General features: G+C 35.2%; 1 protein-coding gene across 5 annotated transcripts in view; it reads left to right on the plus strand.

The window, feature by feature from the left end:
* Positions 1-17149, plus strand: part of Ppig (peptidylprolyl isomerase G) — a 54523-nt gene that overhangs the window by 34451 nt on the left and 2923 nt on the right. For all 5 annotated transcript variants that reach the window (XM_013358311.4, XM_078017542.1, XM_013358310.4 and 2 more), the window contains 3 exons: positions 13329-13542; positions 14781-14948; positions 15800-15887. In XM_013358311.4, coding sequence (XP_013213765.2) covers positions 13329-13542; positions 14781-14948; positions 15800-15887 — 470 coding nt within the window. The remainder of the gene's footprint in view (positions 1-13328; positions 13543-14780; positions 14949-15799; positions 15888-17149) is intronic.

Here is a 17149-nt window from a genome sequence, read left to right on the forward strand (position 1 = left end):
TGGGTGGGATAGGTTGGCAATTGATGAGAATAAGATAGATTAAGAAACTGATGGAATAAATTCTTTCCCTTTGTGTGTTGCTTACGTTGAGAAACATCCTGCATGTTTTAAAACTTCTCTTAGTTGACTAGACCAGACTATTTGAAGCTAATATGAAGCTAATTTGATATGATGTTATCTGAAATGGTAAGAACTTTTTTTTTTTTTTTTTTTTTAATGTGGTGCTAGGGGTAGAACTCAGTGCCTCATGCATGCTAGCCAAGCACTCTCCCACAGAACCACAACCCCAGCCCAAGAACTTTGTTTTGAGTGAACATTTTGTCTCTATAATCTGAGAGATGTGACTGCTTCTATGAATTACAAATATTGGGTCTGATGCTCTGAGAGTAACAGAATGAGATTACCTTCAAACTAGTATAGAGAATAATAAAACATTAAACTGATTTCTGTTCTTATTAATCTAGGTAGTAATAAAAGCTTATGTCACTAATTCATTAAAGTTTAAATGTCTTTAACATGCCTTTCAGAATTGCTTGAAGAAGAACATTTGGTTTCTCACCTTTTAGGTCTACTCATTTGCTGTATAATATTTAGAAATATACACATTTTGTGTTGTTTTAATTTTAAGAGATCCTAGGTGGGTGTAGAGAACTAAAATGCTTATTTTAAATTTTCTGTTTCTGTATTCTATCTTGATTTTGATGATTTCATGTTTTATCCATTGCATATTAAATATATTACTATTAACATATTGTAGGAGTATAATGAGACTATGTAAAATGATTTTTGTTGTAAATGAAACTTGATTTATATTCTTAGTAACAAATAGGAATAATGTCTGCATTTTTTGGATAAAGAATGAAGTGCTTTAAGAATTGAGTGCTATATAAATCATTTTTATTTTTTTAAATTAATAAAACAATCTCTATTAGTGTTGATAAATACTGAACCTGCTGATGTTTGATTCTTGAGAATATTGTTAATTCAACTATAATATTTTGGCTTAAGGCACTACTTATTTTCACATCATATAGAAAAATCTTGTATTCTGTATTTGACATTATTTTTCTTATATTTTATGGTCTTTCAGGTCTCTTAAGATCTATTCTCTGCTTATAAAAGCTAATGAGATTCTATGGCTTATATAGAAAGAGAATGAGTTAGTAAAACTCACATTTGAAACCATAAACACTAATCATAATCTCTAATTAATTTAGTATTAAGAATGTTTTGGTATTAAGAGGTCAGGTATTTCCCTGTAGTATGTGTGACTCTATATATTATTCCTGGCATCTTTATAATGCGTTTTCACCTGAAGAAATAAATGCTAGTTTTTCTATGCCATTGTGGCCAGTTGGTTCTGAAAATTGATATAGCATCCTACTCTGTGTCACTTAAACCCCTGGTAAATTAGCATACCTTGTCCTTATCTGTTCCCTTACACAGGGAAGATTCTGCCCCCTTTTTAGTATCTGTCTTTTCGGGAGTTTCTACGAAGGTCAGATTTGTTTTGAGCCTGAACTCTCATGCCTAGTGTGTTCTGAATCACACTGGAAAGAAGTAAAGTGTTTTTTTGTTTGTTTTATGGTTGTGAGAATCGGATCCAGTGCCTTACACATGCTAGCAAGTGCTCCCTACCACTGAGCTACAACCCCAATCCAGAGGTAAAGATCTTCACTTAAGATCATAGTTTGACACCAGTTATCCCATGGTCTTTCAACTACCATTCAGAACATTTCTTAGAATGAATTTAGCCATACATCTGTGTAATCTTTGTTTAGATAGAGCTGTCTTATATCCAACTTTTAAGTTTGGCTTCCTTACAAGAATTTTAAATAAAAAATAATCAAAAAGCCAGGTGTGGTGCATGGCAGTGACTTGGGAGGCTAAGGCAGGAGAATCTAAAGTTCAGGGCCAGCCTCAGCAACTTAGAGAGACCCTGTCTCAACATAAAAAAAGAGCAGGGGATGTGGCTCAGTGGTAAAGTACCTCTTGATTCAATTTTCAGTACCAAAAAACAACAAAAACCCAAAAATAGTCAAAAAGCTTTATGCAGTCATCATCATATTAACCTGTGTGAGAGATTTTCACCCTAATTTTTAAAAATATATAGTTGTGTGTGTGTGTGTGTGTGTGTGTGTGTGTGTGTGTGTGTGTGTGTGTTTTGACTTCCTGAAACAAGACAAAGAGACTTCGAAAGAAATCTCAGACTGGGCCCACCTGTCTTCATGAGTCTGGGCTGTCTCCTTGGGGTCCTTTTCCCTTTTCTATTGCAAGATTAAAAATCTTGCTTTTTTGGGTATGTAAATTTGCCAGAGGAAGTTCAGGGTCCAAGAGAAGAACCTTTCAACATATATGCAGAGATAGAACACTGGAGTTCAAAACAAAAGTGTCCCCAAGAGACTCAATGAAGCATTCTCAGGAGTGGAAAATAGAATACAAACCACCAGAAAATGAAACCACTGCCTTGATTAAGGAGTTTCCTAATTTTTTCAGTAGTTGACATGACCTCTGGTCGTGTTGTTCTCTTCAGAGTCCACTGCAGTTGTTAAAGAGGAATCTGTCTTGGCCATGCAACAAGAGATGAGGGCATTGCTACATTACAAAGTACACGCAGGAACCGAGTTGTGACAACATGGCAACATATAGTTATATGAGAAGAAAAGGTAGGAAACAGATTGTCTGGCAGTACAGAAAGAAAAGCACAATAGGAAACAGCTGTTGAATCTTATGCAGGTAGTCCCAAATTGCCATGGTTTGGGATTTTTTTTTTTACATTATGATGGTGTAAAAGTTGCACTAATTTAATGGAAACCATGCTTCAAATAAGATATCAATGAAGGGATTCATAGGGCAAGGTATGGAAGAAGGGGCACAGAGCTTCTAATATCCTCTGGTGTGTCACACTCCAGGAACCTCCCATGTGTTCAGTTTTCCAGAATGAATCCTGTTTAAGGGTTTTGGGGTTTTTTTAATATTTATTTTTTAGTTTTAGTTCGACATAATATCTTTATTTTTTATGTGATGCTGAGGATCGAACCCAGTGCCTCACGCATGCCAGGCGAGTGCACTACCACTTGAGCCACATCCCCAGCCCAAGGATTATTTTTTTTTTAGAACATGTTTTTTAGTTGTCAATGGACATTTATCTATCTATTTATTTATTTATTTTTACTTATTGATATGTGATGCTGAGAATTGAACCTAGTGCTTCACATATGCTAGGCAAGTGCTCTACCATTGAGCCACACACCAGCCCCTGTTGTTTGCGTGTTTATTGAGACTTCATTGCCTAAGCATGACTGTAACATGACAACTGTGTAAAAATGTGGCAAACAGGGTATGATCTAATGCTTATAGACTGATGAAAATATCCACCAAGGCCTGTCCAGATTCTTCTTGATCTTTCCATGCAACAGTCCTTCTTCCCAGGTATAAGGCAAGACCTCTTCTGAAATGAGGTCTTGAGATCTATTATCAGATAGGATAGCTTCAGAGAATTTTTTAGGCACTCTCCAAGACAGAAAGGTGGAGGAAGATTAGAGTTTCTTTTTCTTTTTGGGAGGGTGGCATAATGGGGATTGAACACAGGGGCTCTTTACCACTGAGCTATCTAGCCCTTTTTTATTTTGACAGGGTCTCAGTAAGTTGCGTAGGGCCATGTCAGGTTGCTGAGACTGCCCTCAAACTTAAGGTTCTCCTGCCTTAGCCTCTCAATAAGCATGCACTACTACACCCAGTAAAGATGAGGTTTTTTAACCTTCCTGGGGGGGAAAATTATAGTTTCTGTAGCCTGGGTTTGGGAAAGAGTTATGATTTATGGACAAAAACTAATATATATTTGTCATCACGGTGGTACATACTCTTCTGTGGTAGAACATGGCAACAATGCCATAGCTCTATCAGCCAGTCAACTAACTGCAAGTGATGTGTCTCTGTTATGTTGTGTTGCTAAGCCATGATGTTTGGTAGGTTGAGGTATTAAATGCATTTTTCACTTAGGGCATTTTCATCTTACAAAGAATATATCTACTCAGGAGACATGATAGGCTCATTTCAGTGTCTTTATTTTTAAAGTATTTCTGATACTTTTACTGGAAAGTAGTGAGTGGGATGTTAAACTTAGATATTATTTAGAAGAGAAGACCAGTAATACGAAATGAAATTTTCTGAAGGAAACCATTTTGGGAATAGCTCTTTATTTCAAATTTTATTTTGAAGGTTAATTTGGAAATTAACTGTTACAGGTTCAAATAAAATTCATTGGTTTTAAGACCCAATGGGGTTTTTACAGATAAGATGTTCTGAAGTTTGTTTTTTAAACCTTAATATTATACTGGTAAGTCCAATACTTAATTGATAGGATTACAAGCTCGCCACCACTATCCCCACCCCACCCTCACTAATAAAGGTCAGGGGACAGGTTTGGGAAATTCTTTAACATAATGATAAGTGAACTACATAATCTAAAATAAACTCAAGGCCTGGGGATGCATGTGTGAGATCTTCTGTTCTATCCCTAGTACTGTAAAAAAAAAAAAAAAAAAAAAAAAAAAACCAGATAATTAAATCAAGACATCAGAAATAACCCAGGAAAGTGTTACTCTTTATAATTCCTTTTCATTCATTATGATTCTTAACTTTGTGTTGTGGCTTTTGCTTTTACTTCTGTTTCATTTTTACCTTAAGGATACTTAAGTGCATGTAAAAGATATTTTGCACTTTATCTTGTGTAAATGGTTAGGCAGGGATTAGGATTTTGTGGTTTAGTTTTGTTCCTTTGTATTGAGAGTGAGGTGAAAACAATAGTCATACTTAAGAGTTTTAAAATGCTCTTTAAAAAGATTTTTATGGTAAAATGAGAAGTTATTGCATATAAAATTATGGGGTTCAAAGTGATGATCTATATGAACAATTTGGGAAGAAAATCAAACTAATTGTTATATCTAATCCCTCAAACTTATTTTTAGTAGTGAGAACATGTAAGTTTTTCTGTCTGTGGTTTTGAAATACATAATGCATTATTATTAATTATAGTCACCATACTGTATAAATAAACATAAAAAAACCCAAACTTATTCTTCCTAACTAAAACTATATACCCAATTTTTAAAATTTAGTCTGTTCTTTTGGTTTAAAATTTAGAATGTGTAACAACATAATCACATTTAAAATATGTAATAAAATTCTCCTTCCTGTCTCTGTCCATTAGAGTTCCCATTCCCACATTTGTACCTCAATTCCACACATATGTTCATATATTGATCATGTAGGATAAATTCCTAAAACTTACCAAATTACAAGGATTGTGCATTTGTAACTTTGGTAGACACTGAACTCAATATATTTATTTATTTATTTTTATGTGGTGCTGAGGATTGAACCCAGGGCCTTGCATGTGCTAGGCGAGCACTCTACCACTAAGCCACAACCCCAGCTCCCATTTCATATTTTGACCAAGTTGCTGAGGCTGGCCTCAAATTTATGATCCTTCTACCTCATCCTCCTAATGCTTGAGATTACAGGTATCTATCACTACACCAGGCTTCTAGCTGCTTTCAATGTTTTGTTTTTAGAAGTTTGTTTGTAGTGTGTCTTGGTGTGTATTAGAGTTAATCGTATTTTAGACTCACTCAGCGTTTTTTTTCTTTGTGGTACTGAGGGTTGATCCCAGGGGTGCTCTGCCACTAAGCTTCATTCCCAGCCCTTTCTATATTTTTTACTTTAAGAAAGGGTCTTGCCAGGATGTTCAGACTGGCCTTGAACTTGGGATCCTCCCTCCTAAACCTCCTGAGTTGCTGGGATTACAAGCATGTACTACCCTACACAGCTCACTCAGCTTCTTGAATCTGTGGATCTATACATTTTTCCAGATGTAGAAAAATTTCTTCTATTACTAATTAGAATACTTTTTGACGTTTTCTCCTTTTCTTCTGGGACTTCAGTCACACAAATGTTATTATTCTGTGAGTCTGTGAGGCTTTACTCATTTTTTGTTGTTGTTGTTGTTGAATGTGTTTTCTTTGTGCCATCCAGGTTGGGGGGTTTCTGTTGATCTCTCTTCTAACTTACTAATTCTTTCCTCTGTCATGTCTACTCTGCTGTTGAGTGTTTATAGTAAGTTAAGTTAGTTCTGGATTGGTTCCCCACCCCCACCCCTCGTATTGTATATCTTAGTTCTAAAATTTCCATTTGGTACTTTATATCTTCTGAGATTTTTCACTTTTTAAATCTGTTTTAGAAGTTTGTAATTGCTCCTAGGAGCTAGCTCCCTCCTGCCCAGTTTCAAATGGATTTTATTTGTTTCCTCCTCTTATTTTTTATTTGATGCATTATGGGTGTACACAATGGTGGGATTTGTTGGTACATTCCATTCTTTTTTGAAACAGTGTCTTGATCTGTTGCCTAGGCTGGCCTTGAATTCCTGGGTCAAGAGATTCTTCCTAGTGTACTGAGCATCTGGGACTATAGGCACCCTCCACTGCATGCAGTTCAAACCTTTTTTTTTTTTTTTTTAATTGATGACTTCTTTTTTATTCTTCTCAGACAAGCCACAGTGGTGGATGCCTGTAATCCCAGTTACTCAGGAGGCCAAAATAGGAAAATAAAAATCTGAGGCCAGCCTCAGCAACTTAGTGAGACCCTGTCTCAAAATAAAATAAATGGATCTGTGGGTATAGTTTAGTGTAGAGACTTGCCTCACATGTATATGGCCCTGAGTTCAGTTCCCACTATTGCCAAAAATATAAATAAATAAATCCTTCTGACTTAATTCCAATACCTAAGTCATCTTGATTTAGTATATTTTGATTATCTTTTTTCACTTAAGTTGTGTTTTTCCTGGTTTATTAAAGTGGCTGGTTTTTTCTTTTTCTTTCTTTTTTTTCCCCCTTGTATCATGAACATTTTGGGTATTATGAGACATTAAGTTCTGTTTATATTTTTCTATTTTTGCTACCAATCACTTCTAGATTTAGCATGTGTGTTAAATCTAGTGTTATTCTGGTCTGCTTTATTTGCTACTCAGAGGCTGATTGGGAAACCTGGGTGTTCTTTAGTATTGTAGTTTAGTTATGAAATGTTTTGCCATATTAATTCTGATCTTTTTCATTTGAGAGTCTGCAAGGTTTAAAGAGTCCTTTACCCAGCTGTCATGTGCCAACACAGAGGGAGAGTTACAGACAATTGATGCTAAGGCTTCCTACTTTGTTTCTACTGAAATTACTCTGGCAAGGGAAGAGGAATGCTGCTTGCTTTCACCAAGGGCAGGATGATTGGAAATCCAATTTCTCCACTTAATCTCTGCTGATATTGATAAGGGGAAAAGCAGGCAATGGCACATTTTTTTTTTATTTGGTCGTCATAGAGAGGTATTGGCCAAAAGAAAAAAGAAAAATCACTTTCTGTTTAACTAAATCATCAGAATTTTTCTCAGTTTTTTGTCTGGAGAGAGCAGGGTTTTCTTGAGACTTAAAAAAAAATGCGCATTAGCATATCTGAGATGCAGATGCACTTTTCTCTAGCATACAGTTTCAGATATATGGGTGGCAAAATTAGAATTTTGTCATTCCCAAGGCCAGAGATCCTTGATCACTTTCCTTCTTTCTACCCTTCAGAGTCTTGTCTTTTTTTTTTTTTTTTTTTTTGGTGGTGGTGCTGGGGATTGAACCCACGGCCTTGTGCACACGGGGCAAACACTCTACCAGCTGAGATATATCCCAGCCCCTCAGAGTCGTCTTCTTTTTTTTTTTTTTTTAATCTTTATTTATTTCTTTTTATGTGGTGCTGAGGATCGAACCCAGAGCCTCACATTCATATGTGCCAGGCAAATGCTCTACTGCTGAGCCACAATCCCAGCCCCCCTCAGAGTCTTCTTGATGTATGTTCTTTGAATATCTAAGGTGTCTACTAGAACCAGGAAGAAATGAATGTATTCCATCTTATTTGTAATTTCTCTTTTTCTTTTTTCTAAGCTTTTTGTTTTATCTAAAAACCTTCCCTTTTAAAATATAAAATCTCATGCTTAAATGACTTTAGACCTTTATAATGATTACTGCTTTACAAGTACATTACGGACAACTACTCCCCACTACTTATTTTTACTCCTATTTCAAGTCCTAAAAAGTTATTTATGCTAGACTGATTATTTTGAAAACATGCATTTTTTCCATTGTGATTGATATATTAGAAAATAATTTGAATATGATAACAATTTCTTGCTTATACCTGATGTTTTTTACAAGAAATACTAAGTGAATGCAGAAAAACCCGTACCCAGCTGAATTACTTCATAGGAATATACAAAAAGTTGACACACACATCTCAGACATACACCAGCTACTGCAGTTCATTACATGTGCTATGAGCCATACCCTGTACAGTCTGCTCTTAAAACTCATTTCAAATCACTGTTTTACCATTTTATAAGAATTCACAAGCTGCAGCCCTTCTGATACTCCTCAAGCAAACCCCAGGTCATTTATTTTATCTTTATGTGGTGCTGAGGATCGAACCCAGTGCCTCACACATGCCAGGCGAGCGTGCTACTACTTTAGCCATATCCCCAGCCCCTGAACCCCAGGTCATTTTCAAAGTAAAATGTCATATTTATTGTTGTTTTTAGATTTCTGAACCACTTAATGTAAGTAAAACTGCTGCCATTTTTATGTGCTTTCTATATGTTTGGTACCAGGAATTGAACCTGGGGCTCTTAACCACTGAGCCACATCCCCAGTCTTTTTGAGACAGGGTCTTGCTAAGTTGCTGAGGCCGATTTGAACTTGTAGTTCTCCTCCCTCAACCTGGAGCTGCTGGGATTATAGGTGTGTGCCATCATTGCACCTGGCTTCCTTTTTTTTTTTTTTTTTTTTTTAAATGTGTCATTGATAAAAGTGAATGTTATGCTCTTAAATGTTTTCCCCATTGGCCATGTTGTTCTTATTGTAGATTCTCATAGTTCAGTGCTTTATAGGAACATATATGTTTTATTATAGTTGAGAATTTTTATAAATGTATCACCGAACTATATATTTTCTAATGCTGTTTGACATTGAATTCACATTTTTTGGTCTTATTTTCCTTAGCAGGTTTCGTAGGAAAAGGTCACATCAGTTAAATTTTACTCATAAAATAATATTGACAAACATCAAAAGAGAGGAACAGGGGATCTTTTCAATTTCAGACTTTGTAAGCTTTATTCTAGGGTGCTTTTCTTAAAATACAGTTTATTTTCCTTTTGTACTTAATGTCTATTCTGTTCAATCCCTTTACCAAACAAACAAAAATGTCTGATGCTCAGTAAGTTTACATTAATATAAAAATAGTTCTGAGTCTTTTTTTGACCTTCCATATTGTTTAAAAACTTGCTTCACTGAAATCTTTTTTTTTATTGAGTGTGGTTGGAGCATACCTATCATCCCAGCAACTTGAGGCAGGAGAATTGGAGACTTGAGGCCATCCTGGGCAACTTAGGAAGACCTGTCTCAAAATAAAAAATAAAGAGGGTCAGGGACATAGCCAGTGGTAAAGCAGCCTTGTGTTCAATCTCCAGTACCAAAAAAAGAAAAAAAAAAATCTTTTCCCCAAAAGTAATGTATAGAGCTGGGGATCAGTAGTAGAGCATTACCTAGCATTTTTAAGTCCTGAGTTCAATCCCTAGTATCACAAAAACAGAACAAAACAAACAAAGGTAATATATAATAACGGTCATTTAAAATACACTTAATACACTTGATGGAGAAGGTGGACTTGCTTTTATAATTGTTTGTGATACATTTGTCATAGGAAAGAATTGTAATGCAAAGTAAATATAAGTTGAACCTGGTGAATAAAGATTTGTTAATCATGAGGTTAAATATTGCTAAGCTTTATTAAGTAATTTTAATAGGTATACTTGGTGTTTATGTGAAGTATTTTTATTTTGCTTACATATTATGTGGTTTCATTTAGACTTACTCATTATGAATTTATTTTCTTCCTTAGGTATCTTTAAAACTTTCATTTCCCACTCCACTTCCCACCCCTGCATACTTCTCAGTTTTTTAGTTTTGTACATTATACATTAGTAGATTTTTTAGTTTTTACATGTTTGAATACCCACTCTGCCTTGCCAGCAGCAGTGGTTCAGATTAACAGTTTGACTCATACAACAAAATAGACTTCATCAGCATTAAGTTTCTTTTAAGAAAAGAGACAGGATAGGAAGTAACACAGCTAGGACAACAACAGCATATTGGAGATCTCATGATTCCCAGGCATCTTATATTTGATGTGTTCATGTTTCTCCCAAGAAACATAACTGAATGTTCAGTTAAATCATTGCATTTGGGGGCTGGGGATGTGGCTCAGCGGTAGCGCACTTGCCTGGCATGCGTGCGGCCCGGGTTCGATCCTCAGCACCATATACCAACAAAGATGTTGTGTCCACCGAGAACTAAAAAATAAATATTAAAAATTCTCTCTCTCTCTCTCTCTCTCTCTCTCCTCTCTCACTCTCTCTTTAAAAAAAAAAAAAAAAAAAAAAAAAAACATTGCATTTGGGACTCCGCAGCTTTTATACCTTGTTCTCATTCTCTAGTGCAGCAGCATGTGATCAGTACTAAATTACCATTCTTGACCGTGAAGCATAAGCCCTTGGGGCATGCACATAGTAACTTCAGCCAGATTCTCATTTATCTTGGATTTATTATGTTCCTATAAATTCTGAATTAAGAATTGCATGGGCTGGGGATGTGGCTCAAGCGGTAGCGCACTTGCCTGGCATGCGTGGGGCGCTGGGTTCAATCCTCACCACCACATAAAAATAAAAAAATAAAGATGTTGTGTCCACCGAAAACTAAAAAATAAATATTAAAAATTTTCTCTCTCTCTCTTAAAAAAAGAAAAAGAAGGGGCTGGGGATGTGGCTCAAGCGGTAGCGCGCTCGCCTGGCATGCGTGCGGCCCAGGTTCGATCCTCAGCACCACATACCAACAAAGATGTTGTGTCCGCCAATAACTAAAAAATAAATATTAAAAAATTATCTCTCACTTTAAAAAAAAAAAAGAAAGAAAAAGAAAAAAAGAATTGCAAAGATAATTTGCCCACGTATCAAATCAGGTTTAGCTGAACATGATGGTGCATGCCTGTAATCCCAGCGACTTGGGAGACTAAGGCAGGAGGATCACAAGTTTGAGCCCAGCCTCAGCAACTTAGCAAGACCCTAAGCAACTTAGTGAGACCCTTTCTCAAAAATAAAACAAAAAGGGTTGGGGATGTAGTTTAGTGGTAAAGTGCCCCTAGGTTCAATTCCTAATACTAAATAAAAAACTAAAAGCAGACAAAACAAATCCTCAGGTGTTCCTAAAACTAACACAAACCAGCTCTTAACTCCTTGACTAAGGTCCTTTAATCAGGGAGCCAATAGACAGTTCAAAGATGTATTTCCTTTGTGATTATTGTATAGGAAATATTGACATGTGCAAGTAAATAAAATGGATAACATAATTTTTATTATCCACCTTCAATTTATTCATGACTGATCTTGTTTTATCATGTCCAGCTACTTCTTCCTCAGAATCACTCCCTTTTTTTTGAATGTGGGATCTCACTGTTTTGCCCAGATTGGTCTCAAACCCTGGGTTCAAATGATCCTGCCTTGCATGCTTCCTGGAGTAGCTAGGACTACTTGAGGCATGTGCCACTATACCTGGTCTTGTTAATACATTTTAGAGCAAATTCTAAGTATGACAGTTTAATAAATACCAATAAATATTGCATTATTTTCAATGGGGAACTCTAAAAATATCATAATAATATACACATAATACACATAATCCTGATAATGTTCTACAATTATTTCTTAAATATTTTTTCAGCTATAGATTGACATAATCTTTATTTATTTTTATGTGGTGCTGAGGATCAAACCCAGTGTCCCACATGTGTGAGGCAAATGCTCTACCACTGAACCCCAACCCCTGTATAATTGTTTTATTAATTGTTTGTTGTTCGAATCTGGATCCAAATGAAATTTAAACATTGAGATCAGTCTTGTGAGTTGATACTGAGAATTGAACCCAGGGGCTCTCAACCACTGAACTATATCTCTAGTTGCTAAGGCTGACCTTGAACTTGAGAACCTTCTGCCTCAGCCTCCTAAGTAGCTGGAATTACCCAGTGTGTCCCACTGTGTCCAGCTTGTACAGTATTTTTTGTTTATCATTTGAGCCAGGCTTGGTGGCACATGTCTGTCTATGATCCCACCTACTTGAGAGGCTGAAGAAGAAGAATGATTTGTACCCAGGCAGCCTGGGCAAAATATAAGAACCTGTCAAGGGGGGGGGGGCTGCATTTGTTTAATAGTTTCCCTTATCATTTCCCTTTATGTTTCTTTGAAATGTATTCTTTGACGAAGCTGTCATTTTCATGTAGCATTTCCCACAATTGTACCCTCTGGATTTTATTAATTGAGCCTTTGTTTAAAATTTTTTGGACTCTTTTAAAAATAATTATTGCACCAAAATAAATTTGAATTTGAAATGTAGAGACCCCAATCCAGTTCTTAGGCAAGTGACTTCTGTTATGAATCTGTACTTCAACTAAAGCTATATTTCTTAATCATTATAGGAGTACTCAGACATTGAAGCATATGTCCATGCCAACAAAATTATGTTTCCTATCTTTGTTCCTACAAAGTTTTTTTTCCCCAATTTCCTTTCTGAGTTCTACCTCCAGCCTGATGATAAGAGAAAACATAGAAGGCTACATAAGATGATTAGAATCTAGGGGATCTTAAATGTTTAATTCTTTGCCTCTTTAAAAGTTGTTATTCAAGGGCTGAGGATATAGCTCAGTTGGTAGAATGCTTGCCTTTGTGTGCACAAGGCCTAGGTTCAATCCTTCAGCACCACAACAAAAAAACCAAAAAAGTTTGTTATTCAAATGTTTCTTAAATGTAACTCAGTTTGGCATTTTTTTTAGTTGTCAGTGGGTTTTTTTTTTTTTTTATTTATATGAGGTGCTAAGAATAAAACTCAGTGCCTCACACATGCTAGGCAAGCGCTCTACCACTTAGCCACAACCTCAGCCCTCAGTTTGGCATTTTATACTAACATTTCTTTTCAAAAATTCTTTAGCTAATAGGTATGATTTTGACCCATTGATGTGGAGATCTGAATTCTAAAGCTGAGTCTTGATTCCTTTCTTGTACCTCATTACCCCTCAATTCCTATAACTAGATGAGCTCATTTAAATACTAGAGTTGTGGGAATCTACAGAAATTTTAAAATTTATGCTTATAAAGTTTATATAAAAATTAATTGAACCAAACCTTTTTGTTTTTATTAAAGTTAAGAAAGAAGAAAAGAAAAGGCATAAGTCATCATCTTCTTCCTCATCATCATCCAGTGATTCAGATAGCTCAAGTGATTCTCAGTCCTCTTCTGATTCTTCTGACTCTGAAAGTGCTTCTGAAGAGAAGTCAAAAAAAAGAAAAAAGAAGCATAGGAAAAATTCCCGAAAACACAAGAAAGAAAAGAAGAAGCGAAAGAAAAGCAAAAAAAGGTCTTACTTTTATAATAATAGCTTTATATTCTGATTCCCTTCTGTTTTATAAATAAATCTATTGAGATTTTGAATCAATTACACATGAGCATTATAATAGAAATTTTTATTGCCTAGAGTATCATAAGACCAATCTTATATGCTACAGTCACTAAATTAAAACAGTACATTCATTCCCTCTGAGTTCATTTTGTGTTTTCTCTAAGAAATGATGCACTAGTTTATAGTATAGAGTTTTGGTTTTGGTTTGTTTTGTTTTGGAGATTGAACCCAGGGTCTCAAGCACGCTAGGTAAACAGTCTACCAGTGAACTACATCCCCAACCCTTTTTATTTTATTTTGATACAGAGTATCATTAACTTGCCTAGACTGGCTTCAGATTTGCAATTTTCTTGCCTCAGCTTCCTGAGTAGGTGAGATTATAGGTACATGACACCGCACCAGTCTTATTTTTGCTTTTTTTTTTTTTTAAGAGGTCTCACTCAGTTGCCCAGGCTGTCCCCCTCTCAGTCTCCTGCCTTAACCTTGTTAAGTAGCTGGGATTAGGAACACATGCCACCAGTCCAGATTTAGGTTTATATATTTTCTGTGAGATTGTTGGGATAATGAGGATTACAAAAAATAATGTGTTCCTTATTTTCTATAGTATTCTCTCCTGGGTTTTATGTTCTTTATCTTCTTGGTTCTTATGATAGCATGTGGATTAAAAGCAGATATTAACTACATATTTGCTTTCTTTTCAGTTTTGTTTGCAATAATCTGTGTACTATAGACTTTAAAAATCTAATATCTTTACCCATAGATTTTAGAATAATGTTTTTGAGTGTGATAACAGTTTGGGGAGGTATAGGATACCAGAGATTGAACCCAGGGGTGCTTAACCACTGAACCAAATTTCAGGCCTACCCCCTCCCTCTGCCCCCACTTTTGAGACAGGGTCTGAGTTATTTACAGCTTTTTGTTGAGGTAGGCTTTGAACTTGCAGTCCTCCTGCTTCAGCCTCCGAGCTCCTGGGAATACAAGTGTGCACCACCAGGCCCTGCTACAAATATTTTATTTTGTTTTTTGATTGCTTATTTGGTTTGTAAAAGGAATGGAAGAAGATTTTCCCCTTTGCAGGGGCGGGGGTACAAGATAGTATATATGTTGTGACATAAATGAGAGAAATACAAACAATTGGAAATTTTGGGTATGTACATAATAACTGAATGAAATTTATTTTGTGTATTTCTATTAAGCCCATCTAGTGAAAGTGAAGCAGAAAATCTTGATGCACAACCCCAGTCTACTGTCCGTCCAGAAGAGATCCCTCCTATACCAGAAAATAGATTCCTAATGAGAAAAAGTCCTCCTAAAGCTGAAGACAAAGAAAGGAAAAACAGAGAGAGAGAAAGAGAGAGAGAGTGGTATGTAAATGTATTTTGTAGAATATCTTATATACCTTATTATAGAGAGTTTTCTATTTTTCAAAATACTTGAGTCAAGATTTAATTGGTGACTTTGTCCCAAGATAGAAATTCTTTTTTGTAAATATAGGAATATTAGCAAAATTCCTCTTTAAGTTCTGTAAATGGAAGATAGAAAGGGATATTTCTTAGAAAGTAAAGATTAAAGAGAAACTATATGAACTACCAAAGTTTACTTTAGTGAACTTTTCAAATATCATTTATGTGGATATTCACGAGGTAATTAAATGCATGTAATTTATTTGAATTCACTTTCTTTATAAACCATGATACGAACATTTACCTCATGTTGATCAGCTTGCCTCTGCTTAATTCACATTACTTACATTTACATTTGTTTATACTTCTATTACCAATGAACAGCTTCTTTTATGTGATAATAAGGTACTTTAGTATAAGATAGTTTTAAATTTTTTCTTCATCAGAACTTCTGAGCTCTTTCTTGTTGATTTTCCTTAGTACTATCAAATCAGCTTCATTTTTGTAATGAACAATGTTTCTTTCTAGGGTTTGATTGGCATTTGGGGTAGGTAATCTTTCATCTTCACATTACAAGCTTAGAATTTCTGACTCTTGGGTCCTAATGACCTGTAGCTCTCTCTAGTCATTAACATTTGAAAAAAACATCATACTTTTTCAGATTTTTATTAAGACCTGATAACATTTTAGGTTAAGAAACACTGATTTCATGTAGAATTTTAAATGCATTAATTTAGATCAGTAAATCTACATTCTCCAGATTAATTTTTATAACGATAATGTGTTTTAATTTTCCCTTTGCTTCCTTCTAGTAATCTACCTAACTCCCAGCCTGCTTCATACCAGAGACGTCTCTTAGTTACTAGGTCTGGCAGGAAAATTAAAGGAAGAGGACCAAGGGTAGGTGCTTCTTCACCCAGAAATTGTAATAGTATTGCATTTATCTCCCTGAAAGAATTGTAGAAGGTTAGGACAAAGCTCAGCGGTAGAGCACTTGCCTAGCATGTGCAAGGCTCTAGATGTAATTCCCAACACTGAATTTTAGAGTATTTTTTTAAATTATTTAAATTATTTTACTTATACAAATTACAAAAATTTAGGGCAGATGCAGATATTGAATAATATATCTTTTTATAATAACTTTTATGTGTTGGTACTTCTAAACTGAAAATCTACAATAATTGATTTATATATTTACATGTTATATAATGTTTTCAAGGTCTTGTGACCCTTACTACTTCTTGCCTACCATATCTGTACTCTTATTTTTACTAGGTGTTCCCTTTCAGAATTTAAATACCTTCTATGCTTTCAAAACTTTCTAGAAACATAGCTATACTTTGTATTTCATTTACTAGGGTGCTTCAAGCATTTCAGTTTTTCTTTTACTACTACCATTCTCCTGAAAATAGTACTTGCTATATTTCGATTCCAAGTCACAAAATCCAGAGGATTTTTTCCAGTATGGTTCACACTCCTTGAAGTTCTAGCTCATTTCATACTGTACATGTTCCTTGGGCAGTCTCATTATTCCCATGGCTGAAAACTCAATTAATGAACAGCTCAAACCTAGCATATAGAAGGTTGAGCATAAGCACTTTTTCTTCAGACCTGACTCTTTTCTAACCCTGTAGCCTAAGTGTTATTTTAATCTACCCTTTTATTCATATTTTATATATCTTATCCATCCCAAAATCCTGTTAGTTTTGCCTGCTTGATACTCTGAAATCCACCTGCTGCTCTCAAGCTTCACTTTCATCATGTTAATTCAGTTTATCATTGTCTGAATTATAAATGGCTTCACAACAGGTATTTTGGTACTTCTCAAGTTTTTTTTGTTTGTTTGGATACTGCTTCACACTTAAAAATTTTGAGGACCCAAATAGTTTTTGTTGGTGAGAGTTATATCTATCTGTATTTATTCTTTTGAAAGTTAAAACTGAAAAATAATTTCAATCACAAGCATATTTAAGCACACATTACAATTGCTATGAAGCAATGACAACATGGCATATAGTATCTGAATAACTCCCTGTATGATAATGAAAGGACAGAAATTAGAAAGACAAATAGAATATTATTCTGAAAATAGTTTTGATTAAATAGATACCCTGTATCTTTCAATCCCTAGATCATACCTTGAGGATCACTGATCTAATTCT

This window comes from Ictidomys tridecemlineatus, chromosome 7, assembly GCF_052094955.1.
Source record: "Ictidomys tridecemlineatus isolate mIctTri1 chromosome 7, mIctTri1.hap1, whole genome shotgun sequence".
Taxonomy (NCBI): domain Eukaryota; kingdom Metazoa; phylum Chordata; class Mammalia; order Rodentia; family Sciuridae; genus Ictidomys; species Ictidomys tridecemlineatus.